The sequence below is a fragment of the Microchirus variegatus genome (assembly GCF_963457635.1).
Source record: "Microchirus variegatus genome assembly, chromosome: 11".
Classification (NCBI taxonomy): domain Eukaryota; kingdom Metazoa; phylum Chordata; class Actinopteri; order Pleuronectiformes; family Soleidae; genus Microchirus; species Microchirus variegatus.
The window spans coordinates 28,511,389-28,538,094 of record NC_139812.1 but is presented as its reverse complement, the minus strand read 5'-3'; the positions used below and the strand labels follow the sequence as shown (position 1 = coordinate 28,538,094).

The following is a 26,706-nucleotide window of genomic DNA, read 5'->3' as shown; positions in this document are numbered from 1 at the left end:
TTTGTCTCCCAAACCTGAGGCAGAGTGAGAGGTCTCTGTTCTTTGTCTGACTCTGTGATTCTCAGACTGAAGCGGCTCAGGCGCCCTCTAGTGTTCGTTACAGGAACGACTTATAATGAAGTCATTATTATTCATAATATTCATGAGTTTTTTTGGGTGTTACTGTAGTTTTTTATGTTGCAACTGTTTGGTCTGAATAAAAGAAGCAAAGATGACGCATGAACCTGATGTAGAAGTGAAAGAGGAACTCATGTGTTCATACGTTCATGTTTTCATTGTGATGAAACTTCAGCTTTTTTAAAGGTCCAGTACGTAACATTTACAAAGGTTGTTTGTATAAGTTTATAATAATAATAAAAAAAACCTGTTTGGTTTTCATTTGTATCAGAAATGTCTCAAACCTGTCTTAGGCTAGCTACTGTTAGCAATACAAGTCCAGATTTACAAGATTAAAAGTGTCAAATGTACGAGAAAATAAAGTCGCAGATTTACGAGATTAAAAGCGTCAAATGTCCGAGAAATAAAAACGCAGATTTACGAGATTAAAAGTGTCAAATATACAAGAAAATAAAGTCGCAGATTTACGAGATTAAAAGTGTCAAATACCATGTAAGGACCTCCCCCATGTAAGGACCGCCCCCATGACCTAGTCGGAAATCACAAGTCCCGACTACAAATGAAACGCATCATAAGACTTTTTACTTTACGGAGGCGGCCATCTTGTTTCTACGGAAGCCTGGACAAAATGGACAAATCAGCCAGTTTGCGACGGTCACATTTCACCACTAGATGTCGCTAATTCTCACAAAAGAAACGGTGAAAAGAAAACACGACAAATGTTTCCGAGTGTTTGAAGTGCAATTTATTCAACTTCTCAAACCTGTCAATCAAAGGAAGCACAGACGCTGAGGCAGTGACATCATCACGTGAGCTGTGACATCATCACGTGTTAAACAGCTGACAAACTAACAGTGACGTTCATGCTGCTACAAACTGTGACACAATGTTCTGCATGCACTCATTCACACATTCACCCTCTCACACACACACACACACACACACACACACACACTGTATAAAATATTATTTTCAAGCAGCAAAACCTTTAAAAACCAGGACGTGTTCACACATGAGTTAAAACTGTGTATTTAAAAGTGTGAAATTACAAATTAAAAACATTATTACTTCAATTATAACAAGATTTTACACTTTATAGGAGAAAAATCTTCAATATTGTGTCTTTTTTTGTGATTTGAGAATCTTTGTCATAATGAAACCATGATCGTTTCAAAGGCAGCAGGTGAAAAGATGTGATTGACAACATTTACAGTGGAGTTAGAAAAAATCTAAATGTGAAGCCAAACAAAGAGAAAAATAATAACAATAATAACAATAATAATAATAAAGCGATGAGCACTTAGCGCAGCAGTGACGATACATTAGCTTTCAATAAATATCACACAATAAATATTAAATTCAAGGCAATTGACGTAAAACAGGGGATCGTCAGCGTAACAAGAGACTTTGATGAAGTGAACTGGAGCCGGAGCCGGAGCCGGAGCCGGTTTTTTCAACCATCGCGTTGACATTTTAACAAATAGGAAAATAATACAAATAGTTCTCATCGTTAATATCGTGACTGGAAACAGATTTTGTCAGTTTAGTGTAAAAATAATAGTTTAACGTATTATTGCGTATTTTTACACCGCATTTGAAAACTTCCTGAAGAATTTCCCCACAAAAAAATCGGATCCGAGTTTTATAGCAAAAATATGACGTTAAATAATTAATAAGAATTCACCTCCTTCAAGTTCACAGTCAGACCACTTCACTCCAGACTAGCACCAGGTCTAACCCAGTCCAAGACCAAGACTCAGACCAAGACCGAGTCCGAGTTCAGACTGTGAAAAGAGGCCATTTTCTCTTTCAAAGCAAAATTAAACAACAAACAAAAAAACCAGCTAGTTCTCGTGTCTACGCAGACGTCGTGTTTCGTTAAAGATTTTTGTTTATAAACGATTAAAAAAATTAAAAATAGGCAGAAAATGAGTCGGAGACGCGACGACGACAAAAACCACAGCTGCTGTTTCACGTACGGAGTCAAAATTTAATCAAAACAACAGAGAAAAAGTCTCAATATACGAATAATTGCTGTATATTGTAATTATACTGTATACTGTATTATTATAATTTAGCGTTTGAATTAAGATTGAGTCTAAATAACTTAATCTGGGTTATAATAATATTTCTGTTTGTGTTGATGTTTTGATCATTTCAGACTCCGTACACGAGGAACTGAGCGTCACGTGGACATCAGGTCGATTCAGGTAAGAAACAAAAAACAAACAAAACAAAACTAGAGTTCGTAATAAAACGATAAACGCTAAAACATCGTGACTTTGTAGCCGAATCATCAGTCAGCGTCGTGTTCAACAACAACAACAACAACAACAACAAAAAAGAGCGTATTCTTCGTGAAAGAGCGTCTGCGAACAGTCGCGGGCGTGTGTTCTGTGTTGCGTTGCGGTGGGCGGCGTCGCCCCCCTGTGGTGGAGCGGCAGATCCACAGGCGTTCACACGTTGATGGCGTGAGCGTGTTTCTTACACAGAGGTTTGTCTTTCTTTGAGTAGAAGGGTTGACCCTCCAGGTTCACGTGACACACCTGCACAACGTTAAACACAGAAATATACGCAGATAAATGCCGTTATTCACCATTTTGAGTTCAGAATCTAATTTTTTTTAGGTTTTGGTCGAAAAAACAAACACAAACCTCATTTCCAGAAAAGTTAGGACACAAAAAACTGCGACAAATGGTCAAATCTGTCATTTTTTTTGTCCACACGTTACGATGAATCTGTGCTGATCTGACACAACGTTTTATACGTACACAGAAGAGAGAAAAGAAAGAATCTGCCGTGACGCTATTGTTAGCGATGATGTCGCTGTCACTGATGCTAAAACAATCGTTAGTGATCGTCAGATCGACAGTTCGTCAAATCATCGGAAACTCTTTATAACTGCAAAAAAAAACTCAACTCTAATTTTGTCTGATCAAACTTGGAATGACTTGAAATTTACCATCGTAATAGTCGGCATCGAAAATATTCGCAAACCTCTTAAGGAATAATTTTCATGAATTTTTGAAATTCATGAAATGATCCATTTACCCTGATGCACTTTGACAGTGAACTGACTTTCTTCTCGAAAACAAAAAGTATCTCGGAATGACTTGAAATTTACCATCATAATAGTCGACATCGCCCTGAACAAGGATCTGTTGAAAATATTTGCAAATCTTTTAAAGAAAATTTTTCATGAATTTTTGAAAATCATGAAATGATCCATTTGCCCTGATGCACTTTGACAGTGAACTGACTTTCTTCTCGAAAACAAAAAGTATCTCGGAATGACTTGAAATTCACCATCATAATAGTCGGCATCGCCCTGAACAAGGATCTGTTGAAAATATTTGCAAACGTCTTCAGGAATAATTTTAATGAATTTTTGAAAATCAGGAAATGATCCATTTGTCCTGATGCACTTTGACAGTGAACTGACTTTCTTCAAAAAAACAAAAAGTATCTCGGAATGACTTTAAATTTAAAATTATTAAAGTCTGCATCGCCCTGAACAAGGATCAGTTGAAAATGTTTGCAAATCTTTTAAGGAATAATTTTAATGAATTTTTGAAATTCTTGAAATGATAAATTTGTCCTGATGCACTTTGACAGTGAACTGACTTTCTTCTCGAAAACAAAAAGTATCTCTGAATGACTTGAAATTTACCATCATAATAGTCTGCATCGCCCTGAACAAGGATCTGTTGAAAATATTTGCAAATCTTTTAAGGAATAATTTTCATGAATTTTTTTAAATTCAGGAAAAAGTACGCGTGTTTTCTCTCCGCAGCCACAGAATTGTACTTTCATTTGTTTATATCTCCGCCCACTTTTCACAGACCTGAGGTTTGTTCATTAAACAGGATTATATTTAAATGATAGTATTATATTATCACACGTAAATGATAGAAAGGTTAAAGATGAAAATCTTACGGCGCAGATGAAGCAGGTGTCGTGCCAGGTGTGACCCAGAGCCTCGATGAACTTATCACCAGCTTCCACAGGAAAGTCACAGCCGTGACACTTGGTGCTGAAGAGGGCGACGTAATCTGACAGAAACACAGATTACACATGACCTCTGACCTTTCAACTCAATTTAACAAGGAAAAAAACCTCATAGAATCAATAACATTAGCTCGTACAATCAAGCTATACCTTCAACATCCATCTTAACTAGTGTTATAGCTTGGTGGAACATTAGTTAGCCATCTATCCTAGCTAATTAACAACTAATTTAGCTAGGAAGCATCTATCCAGCATCTGTGCTAGCTAGTTAACCACCTATATTAATTAGTTAACATCTATCTTAGTTAGCATCTATTAACCCATCTACCATAGCTAGGCAGTCATCTATCCTAGCTAGTTAGCCACCTATATTAGTTAGTTAACATCTATTTTAGTTAGCATCTATTAACTATCTTAGCTAGGCAGTCATATATCCTAGCTTGTTAGCCACCTATATTAGTTAGCTAACATCTATTTTAGTTAGCATCTATTAACCCAACTATCTTAGCTAGTCAGTCATCTATAACTAGGTAATAACTTAATGAGCTAACCATCTGTCTTCGCTAGATAAGATCTATGATAGCTACTAACTAACATGGTGAGGCAGCATCTACCTTAGCTAGTTAGCGACCTATATTAGCTAGTTAACATCTATCTTAGCTAGGCAGTCATCTATCCTACCTAGTTAGGATCTATCCTAGCTACTAACTAACATGGCTAGGTAGCATCCACCTTAGCTAGTTAGCGACCTATATGAGCTAGTTAACATCTATCTTAGCCAGTTAGCCTCTATATTAGCTAGTGAACAACTGTCTTATCTAGTTAAACATATTTACTAGTCAGCACATCAAGTTATCCACCTATATGAACTAGCTGACACGTCTTTTAGCTAGTTAGCAGCTTTCTATCCATCTATGATGAGTCATGTGACCAGTGTGACAAACGCTGACTCAGCACCTTTCTCACAGTACGGTTCTCCATCCTCCATGTGGAACAGACTGTTTCCAAACGCTGTTCCACAGGCGGCGCAAACGAAACAGGTGGTGTGCCACGTCTGACGCAGGGCGTGCATCACTTCCTGTTACACACACACACACACACACACACACACACACACACAAAAACAGGTTCAGTTTAATGGTCTCACAAATATAAACAAATAATCCAGTAGAGAAAGTCTGTTTAAAGTCTAGATAATATTTTTCAAGTTTCAGACTCAAATGGTCAGATTTCCAGGTGTGAACTCTCTCAGGTGTGAACTCTCTCTCAGGTGTGAACTCTCTCAGGTGTGAACTCTCTCAGGTGTGAACTCTCTCTCAGGTGTGAACTCTCTCACAGGTGTGAACTCTCTCAGGTGTGAACTCTCTCTCAGGTGTGAACTCTCTCTCAGGTGTGAACTCTCTCAGGTGTGAACTCTCTCACAGGTGTGAACTCTCTCAGGTGTGAACTCTCTCTCAGGTGTGAACTCTCTCAGGTGTGAACTCTCACAGGTGTGAACTCTCTCAGGTGTGAACTCTCAGGTGTGAACTCTCTCAGGTGTGAACTCTCTCTCAGGTGTGAACTCTCTCTCAGGTGTGAACTCTCTCACAGGTGTGAACTCTCTCTCAGGTGTGAACTCTCTCACAGGTGTGAACTCTCTCAGGTGTGAACTCTCAGGTGTGAACTCTCTCAGGTGTGAACTCTCTCAGGTGTGAACTCTCTCAGGTGTGAACTCTCTCAGGTGTGAACTCTCTCTCAGGTGTGAACTCTCTCAGGTGTGAACTCTCAGGTGTGAACTCTCTCAGGTGTGAACTCTCTCAGGTGTGAACTCTCTCTCAGGTGTGAACTCTCTCACAGGTGTGAACTCTCTCAGGTGTGAACTCTCTCTCAGGTGTGAACTCTCTCTCAGGTGTGAACTCTCTCTCAGGTGTGAACTCTCAGGTGTGAACTCTCTCACAGGTGTGAACTCTCTCAGGTGTGAACTCTCTCTCAGGTGTGAACTCTCTCTCAGGTGTGAACTCTCTCAGGTGTGAACTCTCTCTCAGGTGTGAACTCTCTCACAGGTGTGAACTCTCTCAGGTGTGAACTCTCTCTCAGGTGTGAACTCTCTCTCAGGTGTGAACTCTCTCAGGTGTGAACTCTCTCAAAGGTGTGAACTCTCTCAGGTGTGAACTCTCTCTCAGGTGTGAACTCTCTCAGGTGTGAACTCTCACAGGTGTGAACTCTCTCAGGTGTGAACTCTCAGGTGTGAACTCTCTCAGGTGTGAACTCTCTCTCAGGTGTGAACTCTCTCTCAGGTGTGAACTCTCTCACAGGTGTGAACTCTCTCTCAGGTGTGAACTCTCAGGTGTGAACTCTCTCACAGGTGTGAACTCTCTCAGGTGTGAACTCTCAGGTGTGAACTCTCTCAGGTGTGAACTCTCTCAGGTGTGAACTCTCTCAGGTGTGAACTCTCTCAGGTGTGAACTCTCTCAGGTGTGAACTCTCAGGTGTGAACTCTCTCAGGTGTGAACTCTCTCAGGTGTGAACTCTCTCTCAGGTGTGAACTCTCTCACAGGTGTGAACTCTCTCAGGTGTGAACTCTCTCTCAGGTGTGAACTCTCTCTCAGGTGTGAACTCTCTCTCAGGTGTGAACTCTCAGGTGTGAACTCTCTCACAGGTGTGAACTCTCTCAGGTGTGAACTCTCTCTCAGGTGTGAACTCTCTCTCAGGTGTGAACTCTCTCTCAGGTGTGAACTCTCTCTCAGGTGTGAACTCTCAGGTGTGAACTCTCTTAGGTGTGAACTCTCTCAGGTGTGAACTCTCACAGGTGTGAACTCTCAGGTGTGAACTCTCAGGTGTGAACTCTCTTAGGTGTGAACTCTCTCAGGTGTGAACTCTCACAGGTGTGAACTCTCAGGTGTGAACTCTCTTAGGTGTGAACTCTCTCAGGTGTGAACTCTCTTAGGTGTGAACTCTCTCAGGTGTGAACTCTCACAGGTGTGAACTCTCAGGTGTGAACTCTCTTAGGTGTGAACTCTCTCAGGTGTGAACTCTCAGGTGTGAACTCTCTTAGGTGTGAACTCTCTCAGGTGTGAACTCTCACAGGTGTGAACTCTCAGGTGTGAACTCTCTTAGGTGTGAACTCTCTCAGGTGTGAACTCTCTCAGGTGTGAACTCTCAGGTGTGAACTCTCTCTCAGGTGTGAACTCTCAGGTGTGAACTCTCAGGTGTGAACTCTCAGGTGTGAACTCTCAGGTGTGAACTCACCCCCATGACCTTGGTGTTACAGCGAGCGCAGGTCGGGGCGAAGAACTCCTCGTAGCAGTTCTCACAGTAAACGTTGTTCTGCTCTTCCACGAAGCTAACGTCAGCTAGCGACACGTGACAGTAGTGACAGTTAAACTCCTCCGGGTGCCACGAACGACCGAGCGCCACCAGGAACGGTCCCCTGGAAACAAGAGCGCCGCGGTCATGTGATACGTACATTATAAATACTTTTACCTCACATGGATATTTATACGTAATAATGTAGTTTTACCTGATGACGCTGTTGCAGTGCCCGCACAGAGGTGTGCGGCTGCTGGCAGCAAATCTCTCCGCCCTCTGGGCCACGCCCCTCGCCACAGGAGGGAAGTTGGCGGGGCTGGGAGTGATGGGGGCGGGGCTAGGAGCGGCGTGCCCAGCGGGGGAGGGGTTGGGGATGTAAGCCGGTGGAGGGGGCGCGGCCTGGGGCAGCGGCGGCGGCACCTTCATGGTGGTGGTGGTGGTTTTGCTCGGGTCGAACTTATCGGCAAAGTTGGTGTCGCTCACCCACGGCGGTCGGTTTCCAGAGGCGGAGCCAGCGGCGGCGGCGGCGGCAGAGGGAGGGGGCGGGGCTGGGGCGGCGACTGGTGGGCGGGGCTGAGGCACTGGAGCCGGAGCCGGAGCTGGAAGAGAGGGAAACTTTAAAGGGGTTCAGGTGCTTTCAGCCATGCTACAGGGTTTCCCTGACACACAGTCAGGGGGCGCTCTCACGCAAAACGAATGCTTAAGTATGTGTTAATAAATCAGCTCGTCGGCGCCCTCACCAGGTTGGGCGGGGTAGATGCAGGCGGAGCTCACCACCTTCGAAGAGGCGGAGCCAATTGGGATCTGAATGGAACTCTGCTGAGTGGGCGGGGCATGTTGCTGATGGTACTGCTGTGGGGGAGGCTGGTACTGTGGTGGAGGCGGGGCCTGTTGTGGGTGTGGCTGGTACTGTTGTGGAGGCGGGGCCTGTTGTGGGTGTGGCTGGTACTGTTGTGGAGGCGGGGCCTGTTGTGGGTGTGGCTGATACTGTTGTGGAGGTGGGGCCTGTTGTGGGTGTGGCTGATACTGTTGCGGGTGTTGCTGGTACTGTTGTGGAGGCGGGGCCTGTTGTGGGTGTGGCTGGTAATGTTGTGGAGGCGGGGCCTGAATGTGCTGACTGAAGAGGAAGAAGAAGAAAAGTGATGACAACAAAATCAACGTCTAAATCTATCAGAACGTTTTTGTCACTGTTGATGTTTCCTGTTTAGTAAATAAAAAGAAAATACATTGAAGAGTAAACATGACACAATACAACCATCAAACACAGCCAACCTGTTGTTGTTGTTGTTGTCCATCCAACATCCATCATCCATCCAACCATCAAACACAGCCAACAGTACTGTTGTTGTTAGCAGGGAGCCATCCATCATCCATCCATCCAACATCCATCATCCATCAATCCATCTATCCAACATCCATCCATCATCCATCCAACCAACCAATCATCCATCGTCTAACATATATTCATCAATCCATCCATCCAACCAATCATCCAACATTCATTTATCGATCCAACATCCATACAACCATCCATTTATCATCCACCCACCCAACTATCCATCCATCATGCATCCAACCAACTATCAATCCAACATCCAACCAACCAACCATTCATCCAACCAACCAACCATCCATTCATCCATCCAACCAATCATCCATTCATCCATCCAACCAACCAACCAACCAACCATTCATCCATCCAACCAACCAACCATTAATCCAACTATCCATCCAACCAACCAACCAACCATCCATTCATCCATCCAACCAACCAACAATCAATCCAACATCCAACCAACCATCCATCATTCATCCAACCAACCAACCAACCAACCAACCAACAATCCATCATCCATTCAACCAACCAACCATCAATCCATCATCCAACCAACAATCCAACATCCAACCAACCAACCATCAATCCATCATCCAACCAACCAACCAACCAACAATCCATCATTCATCCAACCAACAATCCATCATTCATCCAACCAACCAACCAACCAACAATTCATCATCCATTCAACCAACCAACCATCAATCCATCATCCAACCAACAATCCAACATCCAACCAACCAACCATCAATCCATCATCCAACCAACCAACCAACAATCCATCATCCATCCAACCAACCAACCAACCAACAATCCATCATTCATCCAACCAACCAACCAACAATCCATCATTCATCCAACCAACCAACCAACAATCCATCATTCATCCAACCAATCAACCAACAATCCATCATCCAACCAACCAACAATCCATCCATCATTCATCCAACCAACCATCAATAAATCCATCCATCAATAAATCCATCCATCAATAAATCCATCCATCAATAAATCCATCCATCCTCACTGGTAATAAAGGAAGTATAAAAACTAGACCTGGACATTTTCACATTAAAACGTTTAAATCTCATCACATTTCACAAAATAAAAATAGTAAAAACAAAATGGCCGCCATCAGCACGATCAATGTGACTCTTCACAAACAAACAAACTCAGCAGACGCTGGATTTTCCCAGCAGGACACGAACACAACACAAAACCAGACTGTCGTCGACATAAAAACACTCAGACTACATCACTGCAGCTCACCTCTCTGCCCTGTAGGCGGCGCTAATGTACAATAAGGTGGGTTTCATCCATCCATTCATTCAGACGTCACATGAGTTAAAAAAAAATCATGCAAAAACCAAAATGCTCAGTTTTTGTGAAAATGTGAAAATATTTATTTCTTTTACTCCAAAGCAAACCTTTAGTTTTTCCTTTATTTGAATGAAAAATGTTATTTACTCAAAATAAAATAACCTGTTACGTTAAAATACTTCCTTCTGTTCTTTAATAAAGAATCAATGTGTTTTTATTATTTTAAGTTCATTGTCCTTGTGTTTGATTGTGATTATTTGTAATGAATATTATCACCTCGTGTTTTGTCTCCAATGTAAACAGGAAGTGTCAAACCTTTCCGTTACCATGGTTACCTTCATATATATCAAACATGTTGTTCATATTTCCAACGTCATAACATTTGACATCATTTTACTGATTGATTTCTGTCGCTCACAAAGTGATTTTGTGGAGTTAGAAGAAGAAAAACACTCTTTTATTGATGGACGAAGAATGAAGTCGTTTGGTTTACGTCAGGGCGATCGACCAGGACTGTAATGGAGGGATGATTAAATAAAAGAGAGAGAGAGAGAGAGAGAGAGAGAGAGAGAGAGAGAGAGAGAGAGAGAGAGAGAGCTCCATCCATCAGTGCAGAGACAGGAGGGGGAGGGGCTAACCACAGATCTCTACACTGCAAAATAATCACTCTTATTTTTTATTCCTAAAAAGAAAAATAATCTTATTTTAAGACAAAATATCAAACAATCATCAGAGAACAGAGAGTTTTTATCTCTGGATTTTCAACATTTTTTTTTACTTTTGTTATAATTTTCTGTGCTCAAACCAAAGCTAACCCAGCCCAGCAGCTCCCTCTCCTGGTAGAACATGGTCATTACATAACATTGAGTTCCCTCAGACTTTGATTGACTGAATGTTTTTAATTATCATTAAAAGCTTCTTCTTTTTTACTCACTTTCATCTAATTCTTGTTATTTTTTGTTGCCTAAAAGATTATATATATATATATATATATATATATATATATATATACATGTGTGTATATATACATGTGTGTATATATATATGAATATATATATATATGAATATATATATGTATATATATAAAATGGAAAAATATAAAATTAACCTTTTTTTATTGTTATTTCTTTTATAACTTCTTGAACGTAAAGTCTGGCTAACGTTATGTGTCGTTCACTCAGTGCTGTCCCCTACTGGAACCTGTGTACATTGTTGCTTCAATGTTTTTTTTCACATAATGAAAAATAAAATTCATTTTATTTTCATCAGTGAGCTTCATCATTGCTAACGACGCTAACAACGCTAATGTCGCTAACGTCGCTAACACCGCTCACGTCACTTTGACCTGAAGGGGGCGTCGTCTTATAGGTGAGGTGTTGGGTTGAGTTGTGTTTTGGAGACGTGGAGGTGGGCGGGGCTGCAAGTGGCGGTGGTGGGGGCGGGGCAAGTGAACAGGTGAGGTGAGGAGCTTGAGGGGGCGGGGTCAGTCTACGGCCTACCTGCTGTCCGTCAACGCCTCCTTCTCCTCTGATGCTGCGAGAGAAACAGTAACAGGAAGTGACTTCATGTTCTTTACACAACACGTTACAAATGACCAAGATGTTGACCCACTCACTCTCCCACACCAAAGCCCATAGAGAAAATCAGTGATTTTAGCTCACAGGGACACAGGAGCTGCTGGTCTGCTGCTGCCTCGTGTGGTCACTTTGTGTCACTGAGGTTATTCTGAGGGAGGTTTTTCAAAAGCCGAATTGACAAAATCAGTCATTGTAACTTAGTGATGGAGGCAGCAGTGGATCAACAACTCCTGTGAACTCCTGTGTCTCTGTGATGTTAAAATCACTGATTTACTCTATGGACTTTGGTGTGGGAGAGTGAGTGACTTTGGTGTGGGTTCTTTTGAGTGAAGATCCACATCAGATTAAGTCTACGACATCTGAAGAACACGTTCACGTCTTTATTTCACTGTGAGACAGACTTTAACAACAGGAAACTGAAGTTTGTAAACCACTCACTCTCCCACACCAAAGTCCATAGAGAAAATCAGTGATTTTAACATCACAGAGACACAGGAGTTCACAGGAGTTGTTGATCCACTGCTGCCTCCATCACTAACTTACAATGAGTTATTTTGTCAATTCGGCTTTTGAAAATCTTCATTTATATTTATTTAAGTGACACAAAGTGACCACACGAGGCAGCAGCAGACCAGCAGCTCCTGTGTCCCTGTGAGATAAAGTCACAACTTCAGTTTGTGACAGCGTCAGGTAAAGGGAACTCACCGGACTCCTCGGTTCCGGTCATGTGGGCCAGGACCCGGAAGGACTTGGACTGCATGTTGATGCTGCGGCGTCCGCTCTCCGGGTCCAGATCCGGGTCTTTCTCTGCGCCGTGGACGGCCCGATAGACGAGGGAGGCGGCGTCTACAGGACGCTCTTTCACTATGACACCGCTGAAGCCACGCCCCCCACCACCCCCACAGGCCACGCCCACCCCGACAGAGTCAGAACAAATACAATTGAGTTTTGCATGAAGTGAAGACGTAAACATTGACACGACAGTGTTTAACGCGAGCGGAACAAGGAGAACAGAGGGCGGAACATTCAGGTTTAAATTTTACATTTATTTTATATTTTTGAACGTTTCTGTTGTCAGTTGTCATCAAAGCTCGATTCACAACTTCTCCATTGAATGGACGTCCGTGTGCAGTTGCTCGGTACAACAGCCAGTAGGAGGCGCCATAGAGGTGGAGTTCTCTCTCTATCGACTTGATTGATGCCACGATGAACGGTTATGATGAAAATATGAACGGATATTTGGCGTTTTGTTCAGTTTTTGTGAATTTTTTTGTGTATTTTTTTTTTACGACATTTCAGGGGTGTACACACACACACACACACACACACACACACACACACACACACACACACACCTCATGAAGAATGAAACTGTAAAAATGTAAAACTCACAGATTTGCTGCATTCAAAGACTGAGATCAACGTCGGAAAAGTCACAACTTCACCACATGACGACAAACAGGTGCAGCAGCAGCAGCACACACAGCAACAACAACAACAACTACAACAACAACAACAACCAGCAGCAGCAGCTGGAGACAACGTTATAAAACATCACGACTGAAGAGCAAAGATCAGATGAAGGAGAATCATGATCTCAAATCATTTCTCAAATCAAACTTTATATATAAATCACTTTAAAACAGTCACAGTGAATCATATTGCTGTACAGAAGAAATAAAACACAGTATCTCGACGTATATCGACGTATATCATCGTATATCATCGTTTCTCATCGTATATCATCGTATCTCATCGTATATCCTCGTATCTCATCGTATATCATCGTATATCATCGTATATCATCATATATCCTCGTATCTCATCGTATATCATCGTATCTCATCGTATATCATCGTATATCATCGTATATCATCGTATATCCTCGTATCTCATCGTATATCATCGTATCTCATCGTATATCATCGTATATCATCGTATCTCATCGTATATCATGGTTTCTCATCGTATCTCATCGTATATCATCGTATATCATCGTATCTCATCGTATATCATCGTTTCTCATCGTATCTCATCGTATATCATCGTATATCCTCGTATCTCATCGTATATCATCGTATCTCATCGTATATCATCGTATATCATCGTATCTCATCGTATATCATGGTTTCTCATCGTATCTCATCGTATATCATCGTATATCATCGTTTCTCATCGTATATCATCGTATATCATCGTATATAATCGTATCTCATCGTATCTCATCGTATATCATCGTATATCATCGTTTCTCATCGTATATCATTGTATATCATCGTATATCATTGTATATCATCGTTTCTCATCGTATATCATTGTATATCATCGTTTCTCATCGTATATCATTGTATATCATCGTATATCATTGTATATCATCGTTTCTCATCGTATATCATCGTTTCTCATCGTATATCATCGTTTCTCATCGTATCTCATCGTATATCATCGTTTCTCATCGTATATCATTGTTTCTCATCGTATCTCATCGTATATCATTGTATCTCATCGTATATCATCGTTTCTCATCGTATATCATCGTTTCTCATCGTATATCATCGTATATCATCGTATATCATCGTATCTCATCGTATCTCATCGTATCTCATCGTTTCTCATCGTATCTCATCGTATATCATCGTATATCATCGTATATAATCGTATCTCATCGTATCTCATCGTATATCATCGTATATCATCGTATATAATCGTATCTCATCGTATCTCATCGTATATCATCGTATATCATCGTTTCTCATCGTATATCATCGTATATCATCGTATCTCATCGTATATCATCGTATATCATCGTTTCTCATCGTATATCATCGTATCTCATCGTATATCATCGTTTCTCATCGTATATCATCGTATATCATCGTATCTCATCGTATATCATCGTTTCTCACCGTATATCATCGTATATCATGGTATATCAAGGTATATCATCGTTTCTCATCGTATATCATTGTATCTCATCGTATATCATCGTATATCATTGTATATCATCGTTTCTCATCGTATATCATCGTTTCTCATCGTATATAATCTTATCTCATCGTATCTCATCGTATATCATCGTATATCATCGTTTCTCATCGTATATCATCGTATCTCATCGTATCTCATCGTATATCATCGTTTCTCATCGTTTCTCATCGTATATCATCGTATATCATCGTATATCATCGTATCTCATCGTATATCATCGTTTCTCATCGTATATCATCGTATATCATCGTATAGCATCGCAAATCATTGTATCTCATCGTATATCATCGTTTCTCATCGTATATAATCTTATCTCATCGTATATTATTGTATCTCATCGTATATCATCGTTTCTCATCGTATATCATTGTATATCATCGTATATCATTGTATATCATCGTTTCTCATCGTATATCATTGTATATCATTGTATCTCATTGTATATCATCGTATCTCGTCTCATGTCTCAAAGTAACAAATTCACTTTAAGATGTAGCAGAGCAGAGAAGAAGAAGATGAGAGGATTTCAGAGGAGAGTGAAAAAGGAAAAGTGAAGGAGGTGAAGGAGGTGAAGGAGGTGTTCTTACCCAGGCTCGTGACCTTTGACCTGCGTCTGTCCAGCGATGGTGTCCATGATGGCGTCCTGTGAGTACATGCTGATGGGCGTGTTGTACTGGGCGTGGATGATGGTGGCTTTACCGCCCGGACCCTTCACCTCGATTGGCTGATGGGTGGAGAGGGCGGAGCCTTTCACCACGGCGGGGTTGAGGCCGGCGCTGTGGGAGGAGCATGGTGATGTGGAGGAGGAGGAGTGATGAAGAGGAGGAGGAGGAGGAGGAGGTGGTGATGATGAGGAGGTTTGTGTTAGAAAGTACAAACATTTAATACTTCACTTTAACACCTAATATTTACACACACACACACACACACACACATGCATCTGTTGACTTAAAGGGGTTTAAAGGGATACGTCAGGGTTTTTAAGTGTGATTGTAAAGGATTAAATTATTTTAGTCACATAACAAAAGACAAACTCTTCTTTGTTGTTTTTGTGAAACAGTTGCATTCATGACCTTAAGGACATAAACGTACCCATTGAAACTCACTTTATAGTTTCTCCTTCAATCAAGATTCAAACGTTCACGTCACAACGAGCAGGAAATGAACACATTAAACAAACGGGCGAGCGAGCGTTTTATCTCTGATGATTTAACAAAGCACACACACACACACACACACACACACACACATCAAACTATGACCTTTACGTCAGCAGACAAAATGTCATCTCAGACGATGTCAGATTCAATCTGTTACATTTCACACTTTGATGTTTTCATTATGAAAATAAATGAGTGTGTGTCGGGAGGATTCATTCATTCATTCATTTATTCATTCATTCACTCACTGCTGCTTCATGAGCTCATGAAGAATCATGCAACAATAGAGGTGCAGTGTGTTGATGAACATATGTAGCCTATATGTTTAGTTTGTCCATTGTGGTCTACTGTACAAAACAAAATGGCCCCCAAGGCTTTCCTTCACCTGCCATGAAGGACGCTGCCCAGTACGGACAGGAGCAGATGCCTGCTGTTTGATAGTGTCTCCAGATGAAGCCCTTAGGCCTGATGCCCGTTGACCACGCCCACAGTGTAGGATCACTGAAGACCTCCTCACCACCTGGTCCTGGCTTGATCTCAGACCCTTCAGACGACTGGAGCCGATGCCCAGACATGGAGTCTAAGGCCCCGTCCCAATACCTCCCCTAACCCTACATTTTTCCCCTAACTATATTTTTACCCTAACCCTACAATTTTCCCCTAATCCTACAATTTTCCCCTTACCCTAATTTTTCCCCCTAACCCTAAATTTTTACCCTAACCCTACATTTTTTGCCCTAACTCTACATTTAGCTTGTTCACGTGTAGGGTGGACCAAGGGGAAAATGTGATTTTCTCCTTATAATCAACCCTCAAAACGTAGTGAGCTCTGATGCGGGCTTAAAAAGAAGTGGAAGATGAAATTCCCCACGATGCTTTGCGAATTCAGCGAGCCGGCTGATATTTTTCAACAAAGATGGCGGCCGCATCTACCGAGGAACATTTTCGTTGTCGCAAATAAGCACGTTACAATGTCGATTTGTGTTGGAATATGTTGGTTTGATACACATCCAAAGGACCGTTGAGCTTTGACCACTAATGTCAGAAAATAAGTGACCATTTATGAAAGCAGCTAGCTAACTAGCTAGCGAGCAGCTACCGGCCGAGTGCCCCGAGAGAGCAGGCCAAATGTTCTCGAAGCACCCGGCAAACAGCCGCCAGCTAGCTCTGCTACATCTGGGTAGTTTTGTCAGTGTGTGGATGTGTGTAGCGACGTTCACTTGTACACGAATACTCTGCACTTGTCAGATTTCAATCACATTCGCGATTTAGCGTTTACAAGGACGGAGATAAACAAACAGCTGATCCGCCGGCATTTTTCCAGAATGAAAATAGTAGCACGCTCCTCCGATAGAATTGTCAACATGTGACGTAGGTTAGCACGTTCGTTATGCTAATTTGCATGTAGTGATGTCCCAGTAGCACTTGCCTCAATGAGGGGAAAAAAGGGTTGAGGGCACTCAAAACCAAGGGGAAATATTAAGGGGGAGGTGTTGGGGGTGTTGGGGGTGTTGGGGGTATTGAGCCTTAGTGATGCTTCACTCCAGGCATTTGCCGCCATGAGCAGGGATCTTGGGAGACGGATGTCCACCCTGACCTTGGCTCAGGGCGCCAAGTGTGGCTTTCCCAATCCCCCTTATCCGAGGAGGACACTCTGCACACTACCGGTCATTCCAGGTCAGATGTTTGGACCTGCAGCCCAACAGGCTTTGGAGCAAAGTGTGCCGATGTCTAATGTCTTACTTCAGCCATCATCGTCTAGGCCAAGACAAGCTGCTAGCGGCCCTCATTCCAACAGGGGCGTTTCCACAGGTGTCCTCAGCAGCCTGCCTTTCGGGCGCCTAGGGACAAGGCATATGGGTCGCCTACCGATCGACGCTCCCGGCCACCCAAAGGTTGTGTGAGTCAGACCTGACTTTGCAGACCTAGGGGCAAGCTGTTTCTCCCCACAACATCTGATCCACTGTTAGGCCCTGACCTCAGACCCTTGGGTGTTGTTCACTCTGTTCCTTCGGTCTGCAACTGAATTTCAGTGTGTGCGGATTCCTCATGACTTTGTTGTTACGGGTCATCCAGGTATTTCACACCGTCTGTGACGAGTTACGGATGTAACTAAGGTTCTATGAATTCTGGATGATGTTGTCACGGAATCGGAATCTTGACGAGAAGATTCTGTAGGAGACGACCTCTGGGTGCTAGCCTCCTTTAGACCCAGGTCACGTGACTTTGTTGGTATTGTGCGTGACGGATGTCCGGGTACTTCATACCGTCTCTGCCGGTCATCCAGAATTCACAGAACCTAAGTGACATCCGTAACTCTTGTTTTCTGTTACAGATGTAAATGTTGTGGTAAACCAGGAGAGGGCAGTGTTGCGTGAAGCCGATTAAGAACTTTACTGAACATGAATCGTATTTTTATGTTGATTTTTTAAAAATGAAAGTGATTTTTTTTTTGTAGTTTACAGTGATGGCACACTTTTGGCATTAAGGAGCTGAAAGTGAGTAAAATACGTGACATGAAAAAAAAATATGTTATAATAATCTGACTGGAGTCCCAGGCGGGTGGAGTTTAAATCAGGACAGTGAGTCACTCAGTGACAGTGAACTCTGACATTTGTAACCTGATCTGAATTTATTTCTGACACACACACACACACACACACACACACACACACACACACACACACACACACAGTCACTGTTGGTCAGTGAAGAGACGCAGACTGAAGACCAGACTCTGTCCTCTGACTGAGTCCAGACTTGTCCACACACTGAAGGTGAGTTTGACAAAGACCTGGACTCAAAGTGAACTTCAGTGAAGTCCTGACTGACCATGTGACTGACCATGTGACTGACCATGTGACTGACCACTCTGTGCCTGCTCTGTTTTCAGATTCTCTCACAGACAAAATGGCCTCCAGATTAGAGGAGGATCTCTACTGTCCCGTCTGTCAGGAGGTCTTCAGAGATCCTGTGGTTCTGTCCTGTAGCCACAGCTTCTGTAAAGACTGTGTGAAGACATGGTGGAAAGACAGACCAACACTAGACTGTCCTGTTTGTAAGAGAAGGTCTTCAAAGAATGAACCATCATGTAACCTGGCTTTAAAGAACTTGTGTGAGACCTTCTTACAGGAGAGAGGTCAGAGTTCTTCAGAGGTTCTCTGCAGTGAGCACTTTGAGAAACTCAGTCTCTTCTGTCTGGACCATCAGCAGCCAGTGTGTGTCGTCTGCAGAGATTCAGAAAAACACATCAACCACAAGTTCAGACCCATCAATGAAGCTGCTCAACAACAGAAGAAGCAACTTCAGGAAACTCTGGAGACCTTCAAGAAGAACTTAAAGAGTCTGGAAGAAGTTCAGGTGAAGTTTGAGGAAACATCAGAACACATTAAAGTCCAGGCTCGACGCACAGAGACACAGATGAAGGAGCAGTTTAAGAAGCTTCATCAGTTTCTAGAAGAGGAAGAGGAGACCAGGATGACTGCACTGAGGGAGGAAGAGGAGCAGAAGAGTCTCATGATGAAGGAGAAGATGGAGGCTCTGAGCAGAGACATAGAAGCTCTATCAGATACAGTCAGAGCCACAGAGGAAAAGCTGAGAGCTGAAGACGTCTCCTTCCTGCTCAACTACAGAGTGCTGCATCGCCCCCTGCTGGAGCCTCCACAGCTGCACTCAGGAGCTCTGATAGACGAGGCCAAACACCTGGGCAACCTGACCTTCAACATCTGGAACAAGATGAAGGACATGGTCTCCTACAGTCCTGTGGTTCTGGACCCAAACACTGCTCATCGAGGACTCATCCTGTCTGAAGATCTGACCAGTGTGAGACGAGGAGCCAGACAGAAGGTTCCTGATAATCCAGAGAGGTTTGATGTTTACACCAGTGTCCTGGGTTCTGAGGGTTTTAACTCAGGAACTCACAGCTGGGACGTCCATGTTGGAGACAATAAATGTTGGATTGTGGGAGTTTTAGAGTCTGTCCAGAGGAAAGGAAAAGACATATGGTCTGGATTATGGGCGATACAGTTTTATGAAGATAAATACTACGAACGGTCTTCAGCTCAACACTCTGTTCTCAAGCTGAAGAAGAAGATCCAGAAGATCAGAGTGAGTCTGGACTGGGACAGAGGACAAGTGTCCTACTCTGATCTTGATACTAACACACTCATACACACACACACACACACTTTCACACACACCACGTTTCCATACATTAACAGTAGTGATATTGATTTTCTCCCAGTGAAGATGTTACCAGTGAAGGTTTGAGTGACAGGTGAAAACAACAGAGACAAATGGCTTTTTATTGACTGATGTTTGTTTAAGTGGTTTTGATCAGATAATAAGTGGTTTTGATCAGATAATAAGTGGTTCTGATGGTGGACTTTACAAACACCGTTCATGTTTGATGAGCATGTAGAATTTAAACATGTGTGAAATGATGAGACTCATGTTTGTCTTTGATTCTGTGTGTAAACGTCTTTTTGACTGATATCGACTTAAATTGACGTAGATTTTATAAAGTGAGTTTCATATTAAGAGAATAAAACCATGTTTATCGAAAAAAAAATCTGAACTTGTGTGCAGTTTATGGAACAAAACAGATCAGCAACCAACAAACCAACAGACTTTCATCCACCAGGAGGCGCTATGACACACAGTGCATCTGTAAATCAACCACAGAACAAAACCATGCCAGGAAAAACAAACAGAAGGAGGAGGGATACTAACTGAGGAGGAGGAGGAGCAGCAGGAGAGAAACCCTGTTTTCACCCGACAGAAAGAAAGAAAAGATAAAGTCATTAGAAATCGTATTTATGTTGTTTTCCTTCAGCTGTTGCATGATGGGAAGAAGAATGTAAACAGGAAGAGGAAGGAAATCATGGTGAGACTCTGGTGAGACTCTGGTCTTTGTCTCTGCTCTGATTGGTCGTGAAAACAACGCGATGACATCACAACAACATCACAACATCACCACGACAACATCACCATGACATCACCATGACATCATCATGACATCATCATGACATCACGAAGACATCACCTCGACATCACGATGACATCACCTCGACATCACGATGACATCACCATGACATCATCATGACATCATCATGACACAATCATGACATCACGAAGACATCACCTCGACATCACCATGACATCACCATGACATCACCACGACATCACCACAACATCTCATGACATCACCATGACATCACCACAACATCTCATGACATCACCATGACATCACCACATCACCATGACATCACCATGACATCACCATGACATCACTACGACATCACCACGACATCACGACGACATCACCATGACATCACCATGACATCACCACATCACCATGACATCACCATGACATCACCACGACATCACTACGACATCACCACAACATCACGACGACATCACCATGACATCACCATGACATCACCACATCACCATGACATCACCATGACATCACCACGACATCACCATGACATCACCATGACATCACCACGACATCACCATGACATCACGATGACATCACCATGACATCACCACATCACCACGACATCACCATGACATCACCATGACATCACCACGACATCACCATGACATCACCATGACATCACCATGACATCACCACATCACGACGACATCACCATGACATCACCACATCACAAAGACGTCAACATGAGCTATTTACAAAAACATCTGTTTTAGTGGTTGAACATTATGCAGATATAACATATATATATATATATATTTATACACATATATATGTATATATATATGTGCATATATATACATATATATATGTAAATATACATATATTTACGTATATATATATATACATGTATATATATATATATATATAAAGTATGTCAGTGAGTGTCCAGAAGCTTCCCTGACCTTTAAAAGAAGCCAGAGGAACCAACAGGTGTTTGTCGTCTTCAGTGACACAGTCACTGTGGCATGCTGGGTAACTGTGTGTGTGTGTGTGTGTGTGTGTGTGTGTGTGTGTGGGTGTGTGTGTGTGTGTGTGTGTGTGTGTGTGTGTGTGTGTGTGTGTGTGTGTGTGTGTGTGTGTGTGTGTGTGTGTGATTATGAACAGTCTTGGTTTTACAGTCACACACTCAGCTGTGTGTTTTTATGACCTGTTACAGTAGCTTTGTGAGGACCTAGAAGCTGACAAACCACCAATGAAGTGAGGACATTTTGTCAAAGTGAGGACATTTTGTCTGGACCTTCATGTGCTGCTTTAGGTTTAGGTTAAGGTGTTTGAGAAGGCTGTGTATAAGATAAGATATATAATATATACACATAATGTAAAAAGATAAGATGTACTTTTTATTGGTCCCCTACTGGACAATGCAGGAACTATATCAGAAAGTGTGATGGGCTTATATATATATTACATATGTTTTGTTTTACATAAGTTTTTTTTTATCTACCTGTGTCTTAAACTCTTTAAAGCACTTTGGTAAAAACAACCCTGGTTGTTTGAACAGTGCAGACTTACATATACTGACGTAGTTGTACTAATATACTTAAACTTCGAAATGGTTTGAAACTCTTTTATTAGAAATTGGAAAATGAAATTAAAGTTAGATTAACAGTAACATGAATATGCTTATAACCACCATCTGTCCAAACGCTTTTTAATAATGTAAGTAATGGTTTGACGTCGTCACACGTCGGTCACGTGACCAGATCTTTCCTTCACACGATCTGTTTGTATTTTGTTTTTCAAAATAATTTCTGAGTTTGATTCTTAAAGATTTCAAAACTCTGAATGTTCTGATGAGCCCAGTGTTCTCCTTCTGTTCAGGAATATTCATCTTAAATATAAACGCTTAACTGACACAGGCGGACATGTTGGTCATGTGACAGGCTGATACCTGGAGGCGGAGCCACTTCTGCTTGATTTCTATGGAAGCCCTGAGCGACAAAATAGCCAAATAATGTAATAAGAAATTGTATATGTATATGTATATATATATATGTATATATATATATATATATATATATATATATATATATGTCTATATGTGTGTTTATATATATATACTATACTTTATATACTATACTATATAGAAACTGAAGTTTGTAATCCACTCACTCTCCCACACCAAAGTCCATAGAGAAAATCAGTGATTTTAGCTCACGGGGACACAGGAGCTGCTGGTCCTCTGCTGCCTCGTGTGGTCACTTTGTGTCACTAAAATAAATGTAAATGAAGATTTTCAAAAGCCGAATTCACAAAATAACATATTTAAAGGTAGTGATGGAGGCAGCAGTGGATCAACAACTCCTGTGAACTCCTGTGTCTCTGTGATGTTAAAATCACTGATTTTCTCTATGGACTTTGGTGTGGGAGAGTGAGTGGTTTACAAACTTCAGTTTCCTGTTCCTTGAGACTTAGTACTTCATAAAATCCAAATAAATTTAAGTCTACGATATCTTAAGAACGTGTTCATGTCTTTATTTCACTGTTAGACAGACTTTAACAACAGGAAACTGAAGTTTATAAACCACTCACTCTCCCACACCAAAGTTACTCACTCTCCCACACCAAAGCCCATAGAGAAAATCAGTGATTTTAACATCACGTACACACAGGAGTTCACAGGAGTTGTTGATCCACTGCTGCCTCCATCACTGAGTTAAGACGTCTTATTTTGTTACTTCGGCCTTTGTAAATCTTAATTTATATTTACATCAGTGACACAAAGTCTCCACACGAGGCAGCAGTAGACCAGCAGCTCCTGTGTCCACCGTGAGCTAAAATCACAGATTTTCTCTATGAACTTTGGTGTGGGAGAGTGAGTGGTTTACAAACTTCAGTTTCCTGTTGTTAAAGTCTGTCTCACAGTGCAGATAAAGACGTGAACGTGTTCTAAAGATGTCGTAGACTCAAACTTTTATTCGCTGAGTCACTGTTTTTTATGGTTTTACAGCCGCGCCCAACTATCCCTTTAAGGAGCTAACTAACACCGACCAGCAGGGGGCAGACAGATTCTCTTCTTCTTCTTCTTCTCTGTGTCTAAATTGTGGCTCCACCTCCACGAGCTTCGCCGTCGTCTCTACGTACCCGGCCGCCCGACCTCCCTGAATCGCCGCCATCTCCCTCAGAGTGTCGTCTGAGTACAGGCCGATGGGGGAGTTGTACTGCTGCTTCTCTGCGGGGCTCATCGCCCCCACTGCTGCTGCTGCTGCCTCTGCAGGCGCGGAGGAGGCACTGCAGGCCGACAGGCGGCCGTTGACCTGCAGTGACTCAGGCTTCAGGAGGAGGAGGGTGAGGGTGAGGGAGGGGAATCAGACTTTACTGTGGAATTTTACCTTCAAATTAACAAACCTGTCAAAATAAAAGCCTGATAAAACGTAAAATGCTCAAATATTACGTTTATTTCAAAGATTATATGCAGATATTAGTGATAATTATTCATGTAAACGTTGTCACTCAGCTCCAAAAAAAACTAAAATTCAACTTATTTTTTTATAAATTTGTGGCGCAAATCATATATACACATATATATATATAAACATATATATATATACACATATATATGTGCATATATACATATACATATATACACATATATATACATATATAGATATACATATATATACATATACACATACACATATATACATATATATATACACATATATATGTATGTATATATATATATGTGTATATATATATGTATATATATACATATATGTGTATATGTATATATATGTGTATATATATATGTATATATATATATATGTGTATATGTATATATATATACACATATATATACATATATAGATATACATATACACATATATATATACATATATACACATATATATATAGATATACATATATACATATACATATATATATACACATATATACATATATATATTTATGTATATCTACATAAATATACATATACATATATACACATATATATATATATACATATATACATACATATATACATATATATATATACATACATATATATATATGAATATATATACACATATATATATAGATATATATGTATAAATACATTACAACCATGTTGTTGTCCTTCCTCCTGTGGCCACAAGGAGGCAGCAGTGTGACACGCGTCAGACACACTTTTGTCCAGAGAACGAAGCACATTCTTATTTTATTATTATTTTAAAGTTAATTTTGAGTCTGTGTCCTCACTCAGACCTGGTCCTCACAGAGACCTGGTCCTCACTCAGACCTGTTCCTCACTCAGACCAGATCCTCACTCAGACCTGGTCCTCACACAGACCTGGTCCTCACAGACCTGGTCCTCACTCAGACCTGGTCCTCACTCAGACCTGGTCCTCACACAGACCTGGTCCTCACTCAGACCTGTTCCTCACTCAGACCAGATCCTCACTCAGACCTGGTCCTCACACAGACCTGGTCCTCACAGACCTGGTCCTCACTCAGACCTGGTCCTCACAGACCTGGTCCTCACTCAGACCTGGTCCTCACTCAGACCTGGTCCTCACACAGACCTGGTCCTCACACAGACCTGGTCCTCACTCAGACCTGGTCCTCACTTAAACCTTCAAAGGTCTTTCACCTTCAGAGATCTGTGTGTTGCTGCAGCAGAAATGCATGATGGGTAATGGTTACCTGTGGGTGGCGGATGAGGGGAATGCCGATGTCCATTCTCGATGGCGGCATCATAATGGGACGTTTTGACCTGCGCAGAAGAGAAAAGTGGAATAAAACGGTTTGATCATATATATTATAGATTATTATAATCTATCTACATAGATAAGAGATAGATTATATCAGCTGGGTTCACTATGAAGTGGATAAAATATGTTTTCACTCTCCCACATCAAAGTCAGTAAGTAACGTGGGTGCGATTAAAAAATAACTTAATGTGTGCGATTAAAAAATAACGTAACGTGTGTGCGATTAAAAAATAACGTAACACGTGCGATTAAAAAATAATGTAACGTGGGTGCGATTAAAAAATAACGTAACGTGTGTGCGAATAAAAAATAACCTAACGTGTGTGCGATTAAAAAATAATGTAACGTGTGTGCGATTAAAAAATAATGTAATGCGTGCAATTAAAAAATAACGTAACGTGTGTGTGATTAAAAAATAACGTAACACGTGCAATTAAAAAATAATGTAACGTGGGTGCGATTAAAAAATAACGTAACATGTGTGCGGTTAAAAAATAACGTAACGTGGGTGCGATTAAAAAATAACGTAATGCGTGCGATTAAAAAATAACGTAACGTGGGTGCGATTAAAAAATAACGTAATTCGTGCGATTAAAAAATAAGGTAACGTGTGTGCGATTAAAAAATAACGTAACGTGTGCGATTAAAAAATAACGTAATGCGTGCAATTAAAAAATAATGTAACGTGGGTGCGATTAAAAGCCACATTTTTATCCTTTGACGTTCTCTGTAAATAACACAAAGTACAAATAAAACAGTTTTCCTCAGGTTTTTAAAACAATTATACAGACGTACGGACAGTTAGGTGATAGATTATTATTGAAGTAAAGAAAGAAAAATGAAAATGATGATGTTGTGAAGCTATTTCTCTATTTAATCTCAGCTTAATCCAAACTTAACATATGTATATATTTATTTATTGAGGACATTGTTATGTAAAGGTGAAACCAGAGTGCATTAAAGGATCAGTTAGATTTTTTTTATCCATGAAATCCATTCAGTATGTGGGTCACTACGGTGGAAACACTCTGTTTACTCGTCAACAGCAGGACAAACAGAGGAGACAACAAACACTGAATCTGTGTCAACACAACAATCTCCTTCAGAGACGTGAAGAAGAAAAGAGACGTTCAGCGTCTCTTAAGAGCATCAAGGTCGAGGAATAATAGAGAAACTGTGAATCACAACAAAGGAAAAG

At 41.3% G+C, this 26,706-nt stretch overlaps 2 protein-coding genes across 2 annotated transcripts in view; one reads left to right on the top strand and one right to left on the bottom strand.

Moving 5' to 3' along the window:
• Positions 1-847: 847 nt before the first annotated feature.
• Positions 848-26,706, bottom strand: part of LOC310933744 (LIM domain-binding protein 3-like) — a 38,553-nt gene continuing 12,694 nt past the window's right edge. The window contains exons 3-11 of the mRNA XM_083897297.1: positions 25,441-25,510; positions 20,526-20,557; positions 15,222-15,410; positions 8,154-8,530; positions 7,625-8,012; positions 7,354-7,534; positions 5,083-5,203; positions 4,054-4,169; positions 848-2,663 (exon numbers count right to left, since the gene is read on the bottom strand). Of these exons, the coding sequence (XP_083753423.1) occupies positions 2,574-2,663; positions 4,054-4,169; positions 5,083-5,203; positions 7,354-7,534; positions 7,625-8,012; positions 8,154-8,530; positions 15,222-15,410; positions 20,526-20,557; positions 25,441-25,510 (1,564 nt within the window). The 3' untranslated portion in view covers positions 848-2,573. The remainder of the gene's footprint in view (positions 2,664-4,053; positions 4,170-5,082; positions 5,204-7,353; positions 7,535-7,624; positions 8,013-8,153; positions 8,531-15,221; positions 15,411-20,525; positions 20,558-25,440; positions 25,511-26,706) is intronic.
• On the top strand, positions 16,885-20,477 carry LOC310933749 (nuclear factor 7, ovary-like). The gene is made up of 2 exons (XM_083897314.1): positions 16,885-18,571; positions 18,688-20,477. The coding sequence occupies exon 2, from the start codon at positions 18,705-18,707 to the stop codon at positions 20,061-20,063; it is 1,359 nt and encodes a 452-aa protein (XP_083753440.1). The 5' UTR covers positions 16,885-18,571; positions 18,688-18,704; the 3' UTR covers positions 20,064-20,477.